This window comes from Gopherus evgoodei, chromosome 14 (genome assembly GCF_007399415.2).
Source record: "Gopherus evgoodei ecotype Sinaloan lineage chromosome 14, rGopEvg1_v1.p, whole genome shotgun sequence".
NCBI lineage: Eukaryota > Metazoa > Chordata > Testudines > Testudinidae > Gopherus > Gopherus evgoodei.
In genome coordinates this window covers 4,118,509-4,140,470 of record NC_044335.1, presented here as the reverse complement: position 1 = coordinate 4,140,470, position 21,962 = coordinate 4,118,509, and the positions used below count along the sequence as shown (strand labels likewise).

At 43.4% G+C, this 21,962-nt stretch overlaps 1 protein-coding gene across 2 annotated transcripts in view; it reads left to right on the top strand.

The window, feature by feature from the left end:
• GMEB2 (glucocorticoid modulatory element binding protein 2) overlaps positions 1–21,962 on the top strand; it is a 37,475-nt gene that overhangs the window by 6,497 nt on the left and 9,016 nt on the right. The window contains exons 2-6 of one of the 2 annotated variants that reach the window (XM_030533238.1): positions 3,646–3,839; positions 15,421–15,518; positions 16,827–16,954; positions 18,755–18,858; positions 21,760–21,917. In XM_030533238.1, coding sequence (XP_030389098.1) covers positions 3,709–3,839; positions 15,421–15,518; positions 16,827–16,954; positions 18,755–18,858; positions 21,760–21,917 — 619 coding nt within the window. In that variant the 5' untranslated portion in view covers positions 3,646–3,708. Of the gene's footprint in view, positions 1–3,645; positions 3,840–15,420; positions 15,519–16,826; positions 16,955–18,754; positions 18,859–21,759; positions 21,918–21,962 lie in introns of those variants that run through there. The other variant, XM_030533239.1, reaches the window with a different exon arrangement.

The following is a 21,962-nucleotide window of genomic DNA, read 5'->3' as shown; positions in this document are numbered from 1 at the left end:
GCATGAGGGTACATGTGTAGAAGAGTGCCTTAATTTTGGAAAGCAGGGCTCTGGGTAAATATACCAGACACTGTCAAAGAAAGAAGGACAAATAGGTTAAAAAAAAAAAAGGGTACAAGAGAAGCCAGGAGATTATAGAAGGCACAGAACAGGAGTACAGAGAGCCTGGGGAGACAGTGGGCAGAACCTGGGTCTGGAGCTGTTCAGCAGCAGTCCTGCTCCCCGCATGCTGCAGAGCCATTCCCAGGCTGGCTTCTTGCCCCATGTTGGCAGCTGATGATTCAGAGATCTGTGGTTCTTACGCCAGAGGAGATTCCAGGCTCTAGGGGCAGGGCTTGGGCACTTTGGGGTTATAAAGTGGCAGGGTATGTGACCAGGAAGGCAGAGACAGCAAGGGCAGCAGCTGTGAGCACCAATGCTCAGCCCGGTAAGGAGGGGAAGGGCTGTCATTGGCACCCTGTGTGAAACCTGGGAGCAATAGAAATAGCTTTTGTGTGTGTTTGCAATGTAGTGTAGTATAGCGTAATGTAGCTGTGGAGAAGAGGGTGTGTAAGAGAGGGAGAGAGAGCGCACTAAATAAGTAGGGCTTCTGTTAAGGGTTTTGTCCTGTTTTGTTACTTATACTCTTTTGCATTTGAATCTCTGATCCTAGAATCCAAACTATCTACACCAATCTGGTTTGCACCTGGAGAAAGTGGTTCCAGAGGTGTTTAAGATGGCATCCTTAAGTGTGGTGTCACTTTGCTCTGAAAAGTAACTTTGCTGGTGGTGTGTTTTTTTTTGTTTTTTTTTTAAAAGCATGATGTGGTTCCACATGTAGTATATCAAATATTGCTTACTTCACAAGTAAATAATTTTTTTTCTCCTCGAATTGTCAGTCTTTCAAGCTCAGAACACAGCATGGCCTTCAGATACCAAGCTTTCTGGCTCTTTCACCAGTAATAAACTTTCTAAAGGGCAAATGCTGGTCTCACTTACAGTTATGCAGCACTATTGTGGGTTTGCACAAATATAAACAATAGTGTAATTTTAAGCTTGGAGAGTTACGCACATAGCCCTAAAACAGGGGCTTAGTTAATAGTTTTTTTTTCATGGTACATGAGCCAAAAGTATCCAGGTTTACTCTCGCAGACTAAAGTTCCGCAGGGATGACTGTTGTAATAACTTTGGTAAGTAAAGCGAGACAGTGCACCGAAGGAACAGATCCACTGAGTATGAAAATGCCATTTTTGCACAATCACATTTCAGAATAGAACTGAACTTTAAATGACAAATAGTACCATTAATAACTGGAGACTCACTTCTGCAGTGCAGTCTATTATACATGGTATATCTTGATATTATGATAATGTTAACAGACTTTCTAGCAGAGCACTGTAGTGCAGAACAATGAAAGTGTTAAGCTGTGTGTAGGTGCAGTGTCACAGCTTAACTGCTCAACATAATCTTGTCTATATCAGTGAAACTAACAGAGGGATTCCCTGTGGAGATACATTTAGTAAGGCAGAGAAGTCTTCTGATTCTTCAGGGAGTCTTTTTTTCCCCTTCAGTCAATAGCAGCTAAGAGGCGAGCTAGTAATGGGAATGTATTACGAAAATACCCACGAAAGCTCATGCCCAAATAAATCTGTTAGTCTTTAAGGTGCCACCAGCCTTTTTGTTGTAGTAATGGGAAAGAAACTATGGAAAGCTGATAGCAAGAGATATTTGAGACAGTTATGCCTTTAAAGGGACAGCATCAACATTAAAATCAGAACTTGAAAAATATTTTTTTCTCTTAAATTTGTTACTGATCCCTTAGAAACATTGACTTGAAAACAGTTTTCTCTGTCACTTTGTGCTTTTCAATTCTGCAAAGTTTTGTTCTGGGCTAAAACTTCTGAGAATGGAAGGAATTTGCATTTACATCCTGGAGCTGACCGGTTTCCATGAATCAGTGTCCAAAAATCACTATGACCTCCAGAAACCTGAAGACATTCTCTTCTGCTCCTTACAAGAATACCACAAGACACATTTTGGAATCACCGAGGACAATGAGGCCCCATCTTGGTGGGACTCTAGTTGCTACTGCAGTATAAATGTTAAATAATAATAGGAATCTTACGGGAGTGTACCAGAGAAGCAGGAGGATGTGCAAGTGTTAACAGTGGAGAAATCCTAGGCAGCATCAGAGATGGACTGGAGACCTAGGGCTTTTGGGACTGGCATAAGTAAGTCAGGAGCTGTGGTGACTGGATAGTGGGCAAGCTTCAAGGGGAGAGAGGAAGAGAAGGGGTAACAGGTGCTCACAACACAGGTGGTGAAAAGTGTAGTGTGTAAAAGTTTTAAGCACATTAAAACAGGAAACACACAAAGTTTTAAACATAATTTTAGTGACATTCAAACAAGACATTAACAAGAAAAGAGAGACATTATACAATGAGGGTGTTTTCCAAACAGAGTAGCCAGGGTTGTTGTTTGAAACAATCGAGAGGATCCTGGGGTATCTTTTGCCTTGAAGTTGCTAGTAAAGGTAGCACTTTGAAGCGAACTCCTAATTGATAGAATTAGGAAGATGCTTCCTTTGCCCATGACAAAGTAATCACTGAAGTTTCTTGCATTTTACTTTGAAGCATCTGGTACTGGCTACTGTCAGAGACTGGATACTGAACTAGAATGACCATTGGTTTGAGCTGGTAGAGCAATTCCTGTGGTCTGAAGTGCCATGGGAACTGGTAAAGAGGATGCTGGGCCCTGAAGACCTTGACTGCTGCAACTCAATAACAGTCCAGATGGGAGCAGGAGATGACATGCATCAGCCTCTCTCCCCAGTGTAAAACAGATGTGGGGAGGAAGGAATAACAACAGAGAGGAGCCTCAGATTGCAAAATGCAGTCCAGTTGTCACAAGGCATACAATGCTCGGACAATAGCTTGCTGGTCAGTAGTTCTTCAGTGTTGGGAGTACATTTATAAATACCAGTGATATGGGCAGGCTCTACTGTTTGAATGGTTTTTTTCCCAGGGTGCCATTTTATAGGGCCACAAGAATGCAAGGTCTTGCCTCTACCGGTTGTTTCACTTTATGAACATAGGCAGTACTGGGAGAAGTCCAGCTACCATGTAATTTTGTTGTCTCAAATGGCTTCTGAAGTAGCAACCACACAACAGCAACAAAGCCTATTAAAATCCTACACCCAATACTAATGTGTTTGGGTTCCTATGTATAGACTTGGTACATTTTTTTTCAATATCTCATCTTGTGGTTCTTATATTCTTCACTTAGACTGTTTTCAAGATGGAACCAGTGGGATGGGAATTACTAATATTTTATCTGGGATGCAGGATTTACCTGTGAAATCCTTGAGAAGCTCTTGGTCCTGTTCTGTGTTGGTTCTTATATTCCTAGCCGTTTTTATAGTGGGAATCTTCTCACATACACCTCTGCCCCAATATAATGCGACCCAATATAACACAAATTCAGATATAACGCGGTAAAGCGGTGCTCCGGGGGAGGAGGGTGGTAGGGCTGCGCGCTCCGGTGGAACAAAGCAAGTTCAATATAATGCAGTTTCACCTATAACACGGTAAGAATGTTTGGCTCCTGAGGACAGCGTTATATCGGGGTAGAGATGTATCACATTTTTTATCTTTCTTTTTTTGACAGGAAACCAGTTCACGGAGGGACCTCTCCACACAGCTGGTGATCTCAGTGCTCTCCTGCCTAGCCATGGCAACCCCAGATGTGAGCGTTCACATGGAGGAGGTGGTCGTGGTAACGACACCTGACAATGTGGTTGATGGCAGTGGTGTGGAAGAAGTGAAAACTGTGCTAGTGACCACAAACTTGTCTCAACATGGGTAAGAAATAGTTTCACCATATGCAATAGAAGTGACATGGAGGTTGGGGCTTTAATATTCAACCCAAGCAGACCTCAAATACCCGTGAAATACAGGGTCAAAAGTAGGAGTGAGAGTCAGTCCCTTATGATCCTGCCTGTGCTGTGGTGGTTTGACTTGTTCCTTGACAAAGGAGGACCAAGATTTCTCCTACCACCTTGGATACCAGGAAAACAGGGTTTACCAACAGCTGTTAAACTTTGGACTGACCAAGTTGGGTTAAAACTGGGCTTTAGCTGAGTGTCTTGTCTATACTCTAATTTCTACTGCGTTGAAGGAACTTTAGTTACAACACTGACATTGTTAAAACATGGTATGGTTTTTTAGCATACACTGTTCCCAAAGAGGGTTTAACCATATTCTGCTACAATCCTGGACTTTGGCTGACATGATATGAGACTCAGGGCCATGGTAAAATCACTTTGGTTTTGTCTACCCTGCAGACCCAAGCCACATTGTACCTGGGTCAGGGGATAACCAAATTGCCTGATATTGTAGGAATTGCTGCAAAGACAAAACTGGGCTTCTGCTTGAGCTAATGCTTTGATTTTTTTGAATTTGGTTGGTGTTATCCATACATGCTGTGCTAAACTGTATTGTATCTTGGTTCAGGTATAGTAGAGTTTACTCACTGTTGTTAAGCTCTTTCATTTTTGTATTGTGGATGGAGACTACAGCAGGGTTTTAAAACAGTTCTTGGTTGAGGGAAGTGTGATGCATTCATGTCCACAGTGGCCATAGAGACTGTTAGTTGCTGGAATGTCTTAAACTGTATTGCAGACAGGCCCTGAAGCAAAGAGGGGTATCTCCTCCCAGACATTCAAAATGGACAACTGGCTTTAAATTAAAGCAAAAAAATTTAAAGTAAATGTTGCTGTTTTACTTGGGTGAGTGGGGAAAGAATACAGGGTACAGCACTCTCCTCTCCATGAAATCGTGTGAGGAAATCCTTTTGCAATCCCACACTCTCACCTCCCAGCATTTTGCTGACATCAAATAGGTGTCACGGTGTCTCTTCTCATATTAGGAACAGTGCAGAGGACTCCAGTGGGTTTTCTTCTTGAATCACCCTTGTGCTTACTTGCTAAAATATACAAAGTAATAAGGTAAGGAGAGAGGGCCTTCTCTTGGGCAGCAGTTAACTGACCACTAGTTCAATCTGCTGTACTGTGGAAACATTAACTGTTTGCTGAGTCTTTTACTCTTCTTCTTCTACTGCAGTATCGTTAGTTTGAGAACCATATATTTTAGAGCTGGAATAGACATGCTAGTTTATCCCTAGAGAGGAGGTGGGGAGGTTTTATGGTAAAGGCACTTGAATGGGACAAGGGAGATCTGGGCAAAATTCTTAGCTATGCCCAGACTGCTTGTTTGACCATGGGTAAGCTACTTAGTCTTTCTGTACCTTAGTTCATCTTCTGTGAAATGGGGATAATGACACTTTCCTACCCCTCACAGATACGGAGGATAAATTTGATAGTGTTCAGCAGGGGCTCAAGGTCATATAAATACCTAGACAGAGCCAGTCTCCTTGCTAGTGCAGAATTTTTTTTTTAACACATGTTTACACATCCAGATGTGTACTGAATTTTACATCTTTTTTTACTGTTTTTCCTCTTTCTTTTTTCAGGTCAGCAAATGTCTGTTAAATGCAATTAAATAATCATTGCAAGTCAACAAAATGGTTGAAACAAAAATTTAAATAACAGTAGGTAGCTCCAGATGATCCTATGCTAATCTAATTTTAAGAAAACTGGAAATTGATTGAAATAACACGCTGCACTGCCTACCTTGGATTAGTAGGGTTGTCCCTCTAAGCATAATGCACTAACAAAACTTATCACTGGAATACTTAACTCTCTTATTCCAAATTTGCATCAACAGGTTGTGCAGACCAACTTGTATTTGCATAGATTTTATTATGTTAAGGCCATAGTTCACTGTAGTGCTGGACATAGAGGCAAGGTTATATTTCTAATGAAGTGAAGAGTCTATTAGATGCTGAAGTCCTTTATGTAGCAATGCTTCAGCTATAGTATAGGTAGACCACACTGAGATAACTGGGTTAGCTTCTGAGAGTCTGATGCTGCATTCCTTGCACATTTCAAATTCCCATTGACTTCATTTATCCTTGAGGTAATTGGCAATACAGTCCCCTTGCCAGCTTATTCCTAAACTCCTCAAAAACAGATCACACCGTGTCCTGCTGGTTTGGGTGTATTTTAGTAGTAAGAACCGCCATCCCCTCTGGTGTGAGCTGAAGCCTTCTAAACTAACATAATTGAGGATCTTAAAATACAAACCTCTCCTACAAAATGACTTTGGAAAAAGGATGCCATGAGAGTCCATATGTACTGTTTCTCAAAGACTCCACTTTGGATATGTAGTTCATAAGTAAAAAGATGCTGCTTCTAATTTTCATCCCTACAAACTCATCTTGGAGGGAGTAACTGGGCTCTTTCTATCTCATGCATCATTGTGACCAATAGGACCACAGTGGCATCTGTGCAATTCCTCTGTCTTCAAATTATGCACTCAGTGACATCTCCGTAAGCCTGCTATCTTCAGTGGGACTCTACAGCTGTAATGATTGGAACTTACTGGTAATTCTGTTTAATACTCAAACTAGAATAGAAACCACAGCTCATTCTATCTTAGAGTAGAAAAGCAGTACAAACTGTTTTTGGACACTAAGCAGATAGGATTTTGTACACATAAGGAAAATGTCTTTTAATTAAAAAGTGCCATTTTTGAATGGTCACTTTTCAGAGCTATGCATGTTAAGGTGGACATGAAGCAGTTGGGAGTGAAAACAGGCAACTAAATCAGTGTTTTATTCACTAAACTGTGTGCTCCATGTCAGGAAACTGATCCAGAACTGTTTTCATGTTGTGATATAGCTAAATCTTTTGTTTGCAATGCGTATTTTTGGGTCCAGGATTTTAGCAGCATTCTGCAGGAACCTTCTTCCTGTAATTTTCAGCAGGAATTACTAATAGGCCGTTAGCAATAAAGATGACAGATGTCAATGAAAACACTACCGAGATATAGAACAGAGTTGTGCTTCTCAAAATCCTACATAACAGTGAACTTGGAATGGCTGTAAAATATTGTTTCTCTCATGTTTGAAATCAGCTTTTAAGTTGATACTCTAGATACTGTACTGCCTGGTTTATGTTGGTTCCTTATTTTCCTAGACTTTCCTACATTGGCTAACTCTTTGTGTTCACAAAATGAAAATGACCTGTTTGTACACAGAAGTCCAAAGTAGGGAAGGGCTGTTTGTGTTACCTGGTTGAATTTTCCTTGGCACATCTCTGTCTTATACCCAGAGCATGTATACATGTTGGTGCTTCCAGAGCTTCTGGATTTTCAGTAGGCAGGAAATCCGTGTTCATATTTACAACTGGCTCCAAATAGATTTATTTGACCAAAACAATCTCTTGTTTGAACTAGATTGGGAAGTCTGCTGCATTTGCTTATCCTGTTTCCACAAATACATTCCACTCCAACTGTATCACATTCTTCTTACTGCTCTGGGGAAGTGCATCAGGTTACAATGTCCATGTTCCAGAAGGGTCAGTAAGGGTAATACCATTCCTATCGTTCTGCTGAAACCAGCCTTAAAGATCTTTGTTAACAGACTGTTATGAAATAGGCCATTGCCAGTAAGAAATGAGCCATTCCATTGGCTTCCAATTCAATCTGCCCAATAGAGATGGTGTGTTATTTTCCTTCATCCCCAAGAAAGTGAGGATGGGAATTCTGGGGGGAAGGAGGGTGTGATATGGTAAATGCAATTAATGTGCCAAATGTGAGGGAATTGACTTTTCTCATCTGACATCTCCTGGATGCTTATTTGTTAGCTATTGGCAGAGCTGTTATGTCCCAACTTAATAGATAGTGATGGGAAGGAATGGACCAGTTCTTTCCCCTTTGCCTTTTGTAAAGTTCCATGCCGTTTGTGCTTGCATTAACTTCCATAGGCTGCCCATCAGGGAAGCAGCCAGACATGAAACTGGGAAGTTGCTGTGTAAGATGGGTGCTAAGTAGTTTTTGTTGTGTTTGTTGCCAGGTGATCCTGTAGATCCAGTTAAAGCAATGCAATATGCTTTTGGTGCTCTGGCTAAGGAAATGTTTGGGTGTGAGTGTTCGTTTTTTCTTCCCCTCCCCACGCAGTTTTGAAAGCACCTTTATTTTATTTATTTATTTTTTCATCTGTCCATTTGTGTCTTTAATAATCAGGAGTGGGGTAATTCCACAGAATGGGGGGAAGATATCTATTTTTATTCAGTCATAGCCATAAGAGCCATTTGTTTCTCTGGTGTCAAGGTGGGTGTGATTAGGAGATTCTTTGTTCTTTTATGAGACATCCAAAACCTGCATTCTGTCTGTCTGTCTGTGTCTCTCTCTCTCTCTCTCTCCTTCCTTCCCACCTGGAACCTTAGCATGTAGGCATGACCTCAGAAGGAGACACATTTTTGGGCCTGCGTAGTGAAACTCATAGAAGATTATTACTGTGAGACAGAATGCATCTCTCTAAGCAGGTCTGCAGCATCAATAGTAGATGAGACTCATTTTCAATTCTCTGGGCTGCCACTGCAGGGATTCCCATCTTCTCTCAAGATTCCATAGTCAGTTTGGTTCCTACCCTTTCAGTCTCGCTTTCCAATGCTTGCTGGCATAAAAGAATAACCGAGGAACCTGAATTTGGATCCTCCTGCCTTGTGTGGGTCCCAGTCTACCCTGTGAAACAAACTTTGAATTTGGCTTTTATCCCATGTGACATTTAAAACAACAGCATCCAGATTAATGGCCCTGTCAAGATAGTGTTCTGGATAATGCATTTTTTCTAATGCTATTGTGGGTTTATTTTTACTATAAAAACCAAACTTGCAATTAAAGCATAAGAATGTATTAGTTTAACAACTTTTTAATAAAACAAGTGGGAAGTGCAGAGGAAAACAAAAAATGGCAACGCCTGGCAATTCACAGCTTGCCCAGTTTGTTTGTGTGGGATTGGGAGGCTCAGAGTTAGTACAGAAGCTAATGCAGGTGTCTGCAGTGCACTTGGTGTGTGATTAGAAATGGTCTAAGGTTCTGCTGCTAAGTAAAAGCAATTGAGAAAGAAGAAATGAGCCAGTCACTTCATGAGCACTTAATTTCGTCTTTTTCCTCCTCTGGTTTATGGCTCCTTCTGGGGAGAAACTTGGGTGATCCTGTCTGATGAAATGTGAGCAGCGGCTGCCTCCCACAACTTTGTCATGGCAACCAGCTAATGCAACTACTTGTTTGGTGGCGGGACGCACTGTTATAGCTGGAGAAACTCATTTGAGTACTCTCCCATCCCACCCACCTCTGTCTGCTGAGGCGCACAACTGTCCTGCATCTGCACAGGGGAACAGAGGCAGGGGAGAGCAAGGGATATGGCAAAGCAGAGAAGGAAAATTGGTATATTCCATTTCAAATGCCTTTTTTCTCCCAGTTAAACCTCTGCAGGAAACATATCATTTTATAGGAGCCTCAACAGTGTCATGAGTTATTGTCTCAAAGACTGTTGAAGGTTATTAGAGGTTGGGATTTAAGATGCAGCTGGATTAGTTTCCCCTGCCAAAAGTCATCGCTAAAAGTAATAGAAGGTATATAGCCTGACACTTCTCTCACATACACTGGTTTTTGTTTCTAATTTACACCCGTGTGAGAGATCTGAATCAGGCCCATGGTGTATTGGTGCTCAGTATGTAAGAGAGAGATCTGTCTCTCTTGCAGCTACCAGAAGGCAGGTCCAACTGAAATGCACTTTGGCTGTTCCCCTAAATGAATTTAACAAATTGCTGGGAAGGAGTCCTGTGGCAAACTGGTGAATTATTGAATTACAATTCTTCCTTTCTTCTCTAGTGTTAGACTCTCTTCCCTGAACAGTCTTCCCTGTATGTCAGCTCAGCATCTGCAGTTATGATTCTGCAGGTTTGCAGGCCTGCCATATGCCTAGTAAGACTTGAGGAAAGCACAGCACTACCTTAGAAGTAAAATGTATATGTGGGTGAGGCTTGGAGTATGACTTGACTTAAAGTGATCCTTCATGGTAAACATGAATGTGACAATCCGACACAGACAGAATAGACATGTTCTGCAGTAGGTCGTCGTGAAAATTATTTGGGCCAGTGAATTGTTGATGTAGGTTGTCAGGGATTGAGATGGGTGAAAAAATTGTTTTGGTAGGGTGGGGTGTGTGTATACCTTCTTTATAAGTGGTCAGGCCACTCTCATACAAATGTGAGAGACCCAGGTTCCATTCCCCTCTTTACCTGATGTGAACAAGAGATTTGAACCTGGGTCTCCTTCAGCAGGAAAGTAGCCTAACCACTGAGCTATAGAATATTCTGATGTGGGGCTCTGTCCCATTGAAGCTATTCCACTAAGTATAAATAATTAAATAGTCATAGGGCCAGAGAGAGATTGAGAGTGACTCTTTTGCCTGGTGATTAGGGCACTCACCTGGGAGTGAGTTCGTATCAAGTTCATGACATGACCAGGTTCACGTCATTAGAACTGCCATACTGGGTCAGCCAATGGTCCCTCTTATCCAGTATCTTGTCTCCAACAGTAGCCCATAGCAGAACTTTGGAGGGAGAGTACAGAACAGGGCAATTATGGAGCAATTCATCCTTGTCTTCCACTCCTGCTTAGGGTCACTCTGAGCACCAGTTTGCCTCCCTGACCATTTTGGCTAATAGCCATTGATGGACCCATCCTCCATGAGCTTATCCAGTTGTTTTTTTAACCCTGTTACACATTTGGCCATCACAACATCCTATGTCAGTGAGTTCCATGGGCTAGTTGTGCATTGTGTGAAAAAGTATTTCCTCTTTTCTGTATTAAACATACTCCCTATTAATTTCATCAGGTGACAACTGGTTTTTGTATTGTGGGAAAGGGTAAATAACGCTTCTCTATTCGACACCATTCATGGTTTTCTAGATCTCTACATATCCGCCCTTAGTCATATCTTTTCTAAACTGCACACCCTTAATCCTTTTAGTCTCTCTTTGTATGGAAGTCGTTCCTTATCCTGGATCATCTTTGTTGCCCTTTTCTGAACCTTTCCATTGTATCCTTTCTGAAATGGGGAGACCAGAACTGGACACACTATTCAGGAACCATGTTTTTATATAGTGGCATTATTGTATACCCTTGTGACTGCTCTTTTTAATTTCTGCCTAACTAGCATCTTCATTTTTGGGTAGTTCCCTACTCTATTGGCTATTTAATTATTTATACACAATGGAACAGCTTCACCAGGAGAGATTGAGAGACCTGCGTATCAGAATATCCTGTGTCCTCCTCTCCCATGCTGTTACTTGTCCAAAGCAGGAACTCTGGAAGAGCCTTGGAGCGTTTTCACCTACCTCATGATTCTGAGATGCCTCCCACCGAAGATCTCCTATCTCCACATTATAGCTACGCCAATCTGTGTGAACAAGAGACTAGTCCCTGCGGCTGGAAGGGAGAGCAGTTTCTTGACACTGTAGTTCTACCCTACAGTCATATGCTGAGAACTCAGAAGGGAAAAACCGGTAGCTCCTGAACTTGACTTTCCTGTGTAGCCTAGCGCTGTCTTATGTAATCAGCCAATGAATCACTGAGTCAGTCAGTCACTTCAATCCCTCCCTCCCTCCTCCTCTTTATCAGAGCTGGCCAGACTTTAGATTTACATCCTCCATAAACTCCTGCTTAGCACACCCAGTTTATACAGAGTGAAGTGTCAGGAAATTTGTTAACTATCATTTCCCCTTCCTCTCTTCCCCACCCCCAGGACTTTAGAGAGAGATGGAGAGAATGTGCTGCGGTAATTAGACTGGGCCTCTTTGCCAGAAAACCCAAAGCATGGTGACTGTTGGCTGCCGGGGGCGCTCTACGTGAGGAAAAGGGTGCTCCGCAAGGGTTCCGGGGCAGCCAACAAGAAAAAAATTCTAAAATTCTCCCACACTTTTTTCCACAGGTACGGGTCATTGTAGCAGATATGTCACTGCTGAGGGTAAGCAGGGAAGCAAGGATACATCTACTACATGCTTGTGGCTTCCACCGTGGTCCGTATGCTGCTTGCCTGTGTGCCACTTTGGTCTCAATAAGTGATTGCCAAATGGCACGGGAAAGTTTCCTACAATGAGGGGAAGGAACAAAGCTGCTCTGCCAAGGAATTTTCAGCAGGGGATTGCTGAGTACCTCCAGGAACCTTTCCTAGAGGTCTCTCTGGGGGATTCCTGTGAGATCTCAGTGTGAATCAATTCCCTGTTCTGCCGTAATGATTAGCTGCACAGGGAAACGTCCAGCACACAGAGACAGCCAGCCTCCCACATTTCTATGCCCTGAACCTACCTCCACACGACACAAACCACAGCCACTTACCAGGCATCTCCTCTCCTGTTTCTTGCTCACCAGAGAGCAACTGCTGAGACTGGCTAGACAACTCCGGAGTGCTGATCAGTTCCTGGCTGCCTACCCCACCAGGAGCCCCACATCATCATCTAAACTCCACCTCTTCATCAATGACTTCATCCTCTGGGTTAGGTTCTCTTTCCGCTGCCTCTGTTTCCTCCAAAGTATGCATGGGGCTCTTGGTGGTGGAGGTGGGGTTACCACCGAGGATAGCATCCAGCTCCTTATAGAACAGGCAGGTCTTAGGTACAGCACCAAAGCAACGATTTGCCTCCCTTGCCTTATGGTACGCCTGCTTCAGCTCCTTTAGCTTCACTTTGCACTGCAGTGTGTCGATTTGTAGCTCTTTTAGCATAAGCCTTGACAGATCTGCCTGTAAGTATCAAAATTCGTACGTCTCAAGCTCAGCTGGGACTGCCCAGCCTCCTCTCACCATATACTGATCAGATCCAGCAACTCTGCAGTGGTCCAAGTGGGAGAGCATTTGCTGCGATAACCCACCCTGGTCACCTGGGACGATGCGATGAGACCTCTCCATGGCGAGCCAACAGGAAATGGAATTTCAATAATTCCCAGGGCTTCTAAGAGGGAGAGGCACATGGTTGTTTACCTGGCTGCAGGGCAGTGGAATTCAAACTGGTGACCAGAGCGGTCCAATTGGGCATTGTGGGACACCTCCTGGAGGCCAAGTAGAGAGACAAAATCCAGCGTGGTGTCTACACTGGCACTTTATCGACCAAAATTTTGCACAGAAAGCCTTATATCTCTCATCTGGGTGGTTTTATTTTGCTGATGAAATGGCATTTTTGCCAACAAAAGTCACATCGCATTGTGTACACATTCACTAGTTTGTCAAACAAAGCTACTTTTTGTCAACAAAACTCCGTAGCTAGACAAGGCCTAAGTATCCAGCAGAGAGAATTGAACATGTCCTTGCAATTCTCCAGTGATGCATGAGCCAACTAAAACCTAGAAGGGGCTCTGACTTCCATCATCACAGCAAGTGCAGGTATTCCAGGCACGGAGGGAGCTGAGGCTAGCAACTCCTGCTTTGATTTCTGCTCTAAGTGACTGGGAGGAGTGGGGAGGGACAGCAATGACATGAACTACTCTGTAGGTCTTCAGATTTGTCCCCAAATACCAATGTATTGTAAGATAAGTTCTGCACATTGCGCATGTGCATACTGTGTTCTGAAACCATAACTGTAAGGTTTGTTTTAGCCCTTTTTTCTTAAAGCGGAACGTATGAGTAATCCCTTTCCAGCATGCGCACACACACTTCATTCTTCTTCCAGTCCTGTCTTCACCATGTTTAACAATCAGGCCGACCATGGTGTAACTCATTTGTGTGCCAGGACATGGCAAGAGGAGGGGTAACACCACTTGTGAGATCCAGGTGGAACACTTCAGTTAGAAGCCCAGCATCTCCTGCCGCCTCCTCCAGCGGCTGGGTGGGATTTCTACCAGTTCCTGCCCCCAGTTCCTGCTTCGAGGTGCCATATCATGTATCAGCCTCTAGTTAGTAGATAAAATGAAAGATATGCCTCCCTCTTACAGTTGGATCAGAGAATAGATTCCTTTTTTTTTTTTTTTTTTTTGCTCCTCCAGAGCCTTTTGGTTGTTGCAAGCAGGGCAGGTTTCACTACTCCTTCCTCAGGTCTCCATTTCCTGGATCCTCCTACCCTGTGAGTAAACATAGTTCCTGTCTCTGCTGCTGCATAAACCGTTCCCCAGCAGCAGCAGTGTGACACTGACATGGCCCTTGACAGTTGCACAGCTAGTTTCTGAAAACACGCAGTGAAACTGGCAAGACTTTTATTTATTTATTTCTCTCTGAAGTTTGGTCAAAGTTACTGCGCAGCAGCTGAGGCACTGGAGCTGTCTGGGTCCAGACTCAGGAAGCAGCACTGCCTTGGTTTGCATTTGGTTCACATTTGCAGAATTATCCTTGAAACCATAAAGTCTAGAAGCTTAATTTAAAACAAATGTTGCAGAAATTCATGGTTTGGGGCCCCTATGCTCACTGGGTGTATGAATTCAAGCCCTTTCATCTGTCAACATGGACAGAATCAAACTGCATTCAATCCAGGTTTAGAGTCCTAGCCTCGCTCTCCCCCTGGGATAAAACACATTAGACATCATAATTGGACATAATTTGCTCTCATTCATCAGCTGGCAGAACTAGTTATAACCCAGACAACTAAGTTTAAAACATGCTTAAGCACAGTTTTCCAGATTGTGGTTAAAAGTCCTATGTAGAGGGGGCCTCTATATGTTTGTTTTGCCCCTTCTTCTTTTCCCATTCAATATGAACTGGTCGTTTTAACACTGGGCAAGTTCATTGGAGTACAATGACATGCCAAATGTCTATCCATCAATTCAGAATGAGCAGCTACTGTAGGTGCTGATCAAACTGAATCCTTTTGACATGCCACACCATGCTGCTGCCACATTTTTCCAACATCACCAAGATTCACTCCAGTTCAGAAACAAAGGTAATATAATCCTGCTTCCAGGTGAAGTCTGTTAATCTTTCCTCCTTGTTTTGCCTAACCCTTACTGGGGGAAAAATGAAATACTCTACTATTCTTCCAGTCCTCTCGGGGCCCTATTCCTAAGAAGCATAGAACCATAGAAGTTAGAGATGGAAAATAGGACCTATTAGGTCATCTAGTCCATCCTCTAGCCAGCTGAGGATTGTTGCCCACTTGCTTCCTTTGGGAATCTTTTTAAAAGAGGCTGCCAGTGACTGGCAACAGTCTGCTTTTGATTTCCATTGTGCTGGCGGAGGGAAATAGCCAGCTTCCTATGAGCGCATCAGGAAATTGCAGCACAGGGATCACACAAGTGTTGTTGTACTGGGCTGGAGTTGGCAACATCAGGCTGCAATTTTTTAATTAAGTGAGGAAAAGATAACTTACCTTTTGCTAGTGGATACTTTCTTAAGGAAAGAGATCTGCATTTCTAGGGATTATGGGGACATCTTTTGGCTCACACCAAAGTGTATTACAAATGACCTTTGAAACAGTGCTCGCTCCAGAGATCAGAAATGAGAATGATTCATCTAAATTCCTTAATTTTTCATCTCCAACTCTTTTACCAGTGGCGACCTAAATGAAGACACCCTGGAGACAGAAAATGCAGCTGCTGCAGCCGCTGCTGCCTTCACAGCTTCCACGCATCTGAAAGAAGCTGTCTTAGGTAGGTTCAGTGTACCGCCTTAGCCTTTACCGCAACCTTCCTCATGGCAGGTTTGCAGCATCAGCAGTCCTGCTGCTTGAGAGTTTGGGTGCTGCAGGTCTGCCTAGCTCAGCTGCCTGGGAGCACACCACACTGCCAGTGAGAGGCAGGCAGACTGAAACCTTCAGGATCAGATCATGGTTTCACACATTTCCTGCAGGCATCACTGTAGCTGTTATTTGCTCAAGGAAACAGAACAGTAGAGCCATAATCCTGCCTCTTAAGTGCATGTGACAAAAAGGAAGGTGAGAAGGCCCAAAAGGGAGAGTGGGCAGATATGCCTCTGACGAAGTGGGAAAGCTCATGCTCCAATACATGTGTTAGTCTCTATCAGGTGCCACGGGACTCTCTGGTGCTTTGGGCAGTTACGGTTTTATAGCACACTGCTGCCCTCTCCTGGTTAAGAGTGGGATTGCTTGAATTTATTCCCCATTAAATCTGCTACCTGTGTGTTTTGCCCATAGTTCAGCCATGGGATCATCAAATTGTCTGTTTACAAGAGCATTACAGGGTTCAGAAGCAAGCAGAAGATGAATTTATGACTCAAAAATTGTAAGAATGTCTCTGCCAATTGGGCTGAAGTGGCATAAACCAGTTTAGTTTGGAAAGTCTCCCTTGGGCTTGCTGGTCTCTTCGTTATTTGTATTAAGTTTAATGAATTTACTCTAGTAATAAAAATGGTGACTCCCCAAAGCTCTCAGATCCCTGTAATAAAGTATTGATGCTTGGGCTTGGACAATGATGCTTTTGTATCTTGGAATGTTCCTGTGGCTCTCACTTCAGTGGCTTCACTCCAGTGTAGGCAGTTAGGAGATATTCACCAACTGAGTTGAAGTGGGTTTGCAAGTGTTTAATTTTGCAAAAGACATGATTACCTGCTTATAAGCCCTCCTTTGGGAACAGTGGAAGACCCACCACCTTGAAAATAGACAGTTGCACCATAATAATGTGTGTGACTATATCATGTGTTTCTACATTCACATAAAGGGTCAAATGTTCAGTCACAGCCACTAAACTTTCATATTGACTGTTGTGGACCACCAAAAATAGGCATGTGTTCATTTTACCTGTGGTCATCTGGCTGCTTGGTATTGAAGGCTGGCTAAAAAATTGTCTGAAGAGCCTGATTTTCCTGACTGCCTTCTCATTTTGCTCCCAAGCTTTAAAACTCTGTCCCAAAATGTCTTTAACTCTTGACGGTAATCAATAGTTATAACTCATTTTCCTTTTGACCTGCCTCAATCCCTGCCTCTCATTCCCTGTGAGAAGTGAAGATGGCTGAAGAGGAGGACAGCTTGGAGGCTGAGATTGTTTATCCCATCACCTGTGGAGATAGTAAAGCCAACCTGATATGGAGGAAGTTCGTGTGCCCAGGCATTAATGTGAAATGTGTCCAGGTGAGGGTACAGAGTTCTTTGAAGGTCCCTAAGGAAGGACTGCATGTATAGAGATAAGAGGTGTGCTCTTAGCTTACCTTCCTGGTCCAGAAAGGAGAATAAGGACCACAGATGCTAATGAACTCTAGCATTCCAGTGCTATTGCTATGGTAGATCACTCTACCTGTTTGCTAAACTCCATCCATATGTGGTTTTGACTGTGTCAGGATGCAGGGCTCTGTTATAACTAAGTTGAGCTCCTGCTTTAAAGGGGAAAGGAGAGGAAAATATTTGAAGTACCATTGTCTTCACACAGTCCATTATTGTGACTTAGTGCTTCATGGGAAAACTGAGCAGCTCTGGCTAGAGTTTCAACTTCAATCTGGCTCTCCCTTTGCGCAGTTTTCTAAAAGCTAGACATTCCCTTTATCAATTCAGTTTAAGAGAAATTAATACGGTGATGCAAATCTTGGTAAAGATGGTATTGACCTGTTTCCACTCTTTCCACCCCAGATGGTTGGGGGTGAAAAAAACTCTTTAGGAGTGGGGGGGGGGGGCACTTATCATGAAACATATGTTTTGGAAATGAAAACACAGTAAGGCATCAATGGTAAACAATAATCTGCCCCTTAAGAATTGTCTACTTTCAGGCTGTGCTGCCAGAGAGCTTTTGATGAGATGGCTACTCCCCCTGCTTTGGAGAGATGGATCTTTCCATGTGTCTCTCTCTCCAAAGCAAACAGTAGAGACTGGAGCAGATCAGTTGTGCCTGCTACCACCAGAGATCAGCTTCCTCTTTGCACTTGACTCTGGTTCCTGTTGTAGATAAATGGTTCCTGTCATGCAGCAGCTGGAAATACTAGATTTACTTTTAACATAGGAGGGAATGAAAAGAGCCTTGGAGGTGGTAAATCCCTACTGGAATTCCCCATAGAAGTTTTATTAAAGGAGAACTGTCTAGCTCAGAAGGGGTCCTAGGTCACCAGTTCAAATCTACCGGGTCAGTAATGAGGGAAAGATGTCACATGACTATTCAATATGAAATATGCTGGTTGTCTCAATCTGGTTCCCAGTGGAACAGATGTCCCCATCATAAAAGCGGCTGCTGTCACTGGCACTAATTGTGCTTGTTGACTAACTCTGCAGAGGCCAAAAATTGAGCAGCCAAAGAACCTGAGTCTTAGCATCTCTTCTAGCCAAGTCATTGTTGAGGTGCCTTGTGGGGTTGACCATTGGGCATCATGCTGTTAGGAAGACTGGATACTAATGGTGGGTGGGAGCAATCTGTTTTTTTGTCACTAGTTTGCTTGTTAGTTAGTGGGAGCAGATGAGAGCTAAATAAAATAGTGTGTTAGTTGCACATGGTGTGGAGCAGCACACTATAATGCAAATTATATTTTGCATAAACCGCATTAGGATGGATCTTGTATGGCCTTCCTGTCTGATGCTTTGTGGTGTGTACAGGGTTAGGAGAAGAATTTGAAACCAATTTCTGCCAAAGTTCAGACTCTTGGCTCCTGTTAGGATATATTTCAGTGTAATCACAATATCTTAATGGGTGATTTTCACTAGAGATGGGCCTAGCCCAGAGAGTTCTATCAAACTTTTGGGTTGTTCAGATCAGGAGTTTTGGTTTGAGCCCAGCTTTGGTTTTAACAATAATATTAAAACTTGGCCATCAGGGTCGTTCTGCTCTGTCACTGGGCACAGTGCTAAATACAGTCTATGCACCCAGGTATAACATATGCCTGTCCTCTCATGTGGAATAAGTCCACATTTTTCCTGCTGCCTCACACCATGTTGCATTTCTCCCCTTTGCAGTATGATGATCACCTAATTAGTCCCAAAGAGTTTGTCCACTTGGCTGGCAAGTCAACCCTGAAGGACTGGAAGCGAGCAATCCGAATGAATGGGATCATGCTCAGGTTAGTCTTTTTGCTTGCCTGTATATGTGCCTGGATGGCCATGGTTTCTTCTTTCTGCGAGAATCCAGGAGGATGTTCCGTATGCTCTGATACAGCTGTTAAGCGACTGAGTGGATATGTGTGCCACTGAATACACTGAAAATTTGTCCCAATAACTGTCTATCCATCTCATGATCAGTTTTATGTAAGTGTTTTCCTTGTTGCAGGTAGGCAGAGGTGGTTAAGAAATGAGGGACTGTCACTGTCTGTCATAGTCCCAGGGCAACAATATGATATGCAGCTGCCTCTAGGTGGTACATGGCAGTAGTGTAACAGCCACACAGCAATAGCGCTCAGCAGATTTAGAACAGGAAGTAAAGAGAATACACTATCCAGTTGGAAATGCGGAGGAAATTTGGAAAGACAATTGTTAATTTCCTTATCCTTCCTTACCTTCATCTCAGTACCAATGTGGACACAAGAACAAATGAATATAAACTGGCTATCAGGAAGTTTAGACTTGAAATTAGACAAAGGTTTCTACCCATCAGAGGCATGAAGTTCTGGAACAGCTTTCCAAGGGGAGCAGTGGGGGCAAAAGACATATCTGGCTTCAAGACTAAGCTTGATAAGTTTATGGAGGGGATGCTATGATGGGATAGCCTAATTTTGGCAATTAATTCGTCTTTGACTACTAGCAGTAAATATGCCCAGTGGGTTGTGATGGGATGTTAGATGGGGTAGGATCCGAGTTACTACAGAGAATTCTCTCTGGCTGGTGAGTCTTGCCCACATGCTCAGGGTTTAGCTGATTGCCATATTTGGGGTTGGGAAGGAATTTTCCTCCAGGGCAGATTGGCAGAAGCCCTGGGGGGGTTTCGCCTTCCTCTGCAGCGTGGGGCACGGGTCACTTGCTAGAAGGTTCACTGCACCTTGAAGTCTTTAAACCATGATTTGAGGACTTCAGTGGCTCAGTCACAGGTGTGATACAGGAGTGGGTGGGTGAGATTCTGTGGCCTGCATTGTGCAGGAGGTCAGACTAGATGATCATAATGGTCCCTTCTGACCTTTAAGTCTGATTTTTAAAACCCCATCTCCTCTTACAAATAGTGTCGTGAGATCTTTAATGGCCACAAGTTGTCAGACTGTGCTGTTTACATCTCTTCTAAAAGACAGAACTTGTGCAGTGGAGCACTCCTGAACACCATTCCAGAGCACTGGTTCATTACTGATTGAGAGAAGAATGCCACCTACTGAATCCGCACCTGCTGTTGCATGAGATTAATCTATCCATACTGTTATGTTATGTCTGTCTTAAACCACTTTTTTTGTCAAAATGCTTATTTGTGCCTTCCTCTTCTCTGACCTTGACTGCAGAAATTCGTTTCGTTATGGTCTCCCAGAGCACCAGCTTGATACTCCTATCTGACCAAATCCACTTGTTTCTTCATCCATAGTCAGAAGCAAAAAGAACTCATTCCCTACCCCGGAATTGTCAATGGCTCCATGCTCTGTTCATAGCAAGGCTGCCCCACCCACTGAGCTCCTGCAGTTACACAAACTGGTCTCGTATTATTGCTAATCGGCTTTTACTCATTGTAACCCAATACATCAGTGTTTTGGTAAGGCTGGTCTTCTGAGGAACAAAACCTGTTTACAAAGGATGTGTGAGGGCCAGCCCAGTAACCTAGTGGCAAACAGAGCCTAGTAATTCAAGATGTTGTCTCCAGCCAGCAGAGGCTCAGAGTACTAGAAGTACCTAGGGGTGAGGATACCATCTGTGCCACTCTGGCAATGTCCTTTTGCTGAGTTGAGAGATCTCCTTGTTAGATTCCAAAAGGAGCTACTTCCAGCCCTTCTTTACACTGAGGGAGAGTCTCCAGGACACGGGGTAGATGAATGGGTGATGAAGAGGAAACCCACTTTTTGCTATTTCACTGTTAATTTGAGGCTGTCATTGTGCCATACTTTATAGAGGTTCTGTGATGATGGGAGCATGTGTTGGCATTAGATGTCCAATAGGACCAGATTAAGATCTTCCTTTGTCCTTCTCCCACCCCTCTTCCTGTTTGATAACTAAGCCTGGAGTTTGTCAAAAGAAGCCCATTATGGCTCTGTTTCCACTTTCTCTCCCTTCCTCAGCTGAGCATATTATCATCTAACTGACCCCTCTGCGGGGCGTTCAGCCAGTAGGCAGAGAACTCTGTGTGCTTGAACCTGATTCCCAGTAAATCTCAGATTAACTTCTCCATCAGCGCTTCTAACCTCCTGCTTATCGACTCAGGGACATTACCCACCATGCTTCCTGTATTCAAAGCGCTGGCATGTATCTGTGAATGTGAATATGCTGACACGGTTTTGCCCTATTCGCAATGTATTAGCATGCTATTCAACTCTAGTGAGTGGTATAGTTGTTAAACTCACGTGTAAAGGCTGTATAGAAGGGGATTAAATGCTTGTCTTGTTGGTAAACAATTCTTCCCCTCTCTTCCTGTCAATGAGTGGACTTTCCCACTCACACTTTCATTTATAGGCCACTAATTTGGTTAATGTTCCCAACAGAATTGTATAATAGGGAGAAAAGAGAAACACCTCTTGGCCCTTTACCTCTGCCAATCCCTCTGATCTTTATTGGCCTCTTGAGCAGGAGTCCTGAGGGCACTTCAGCAGTTGATTATCCTGCAGGGCAATCTCATGTCCTGCTTCCTCTCCACCAGGCCAATTGGAATCGTCTTAAAATTTAAGAGAAAAGAAGGGCAGAAGCTGAAGTGCAGAGTTAATTCGTGCAGGGTTTTGAGAGGTTCACGTGTTTGAAATGCAGTTAAAAACTTCAGAAGGGGAGCTGTGTTTCAGTGATCTGTCTCACTGTATCTGTGACATACTGGTACAAGTGTGTGCTCATGCTCATTCCTTGTGCTGCAGGAAGATTATGGACTCTGGAGAGCTGGATTTCTACCAACATACTAAGGTCTGTTCAAACACCTGCCGAAGCACTAAAATTGACCTGACCGGAGCCAGAGTATCTCTGACCAGCCAGACGTCAACAGAGTATATTCCTCTTACCCCTGCCTCTGCAGATGGTATGTTGAGTGCTTTCCACAGCCTTCGCTAGTGGGGCTCTTAAG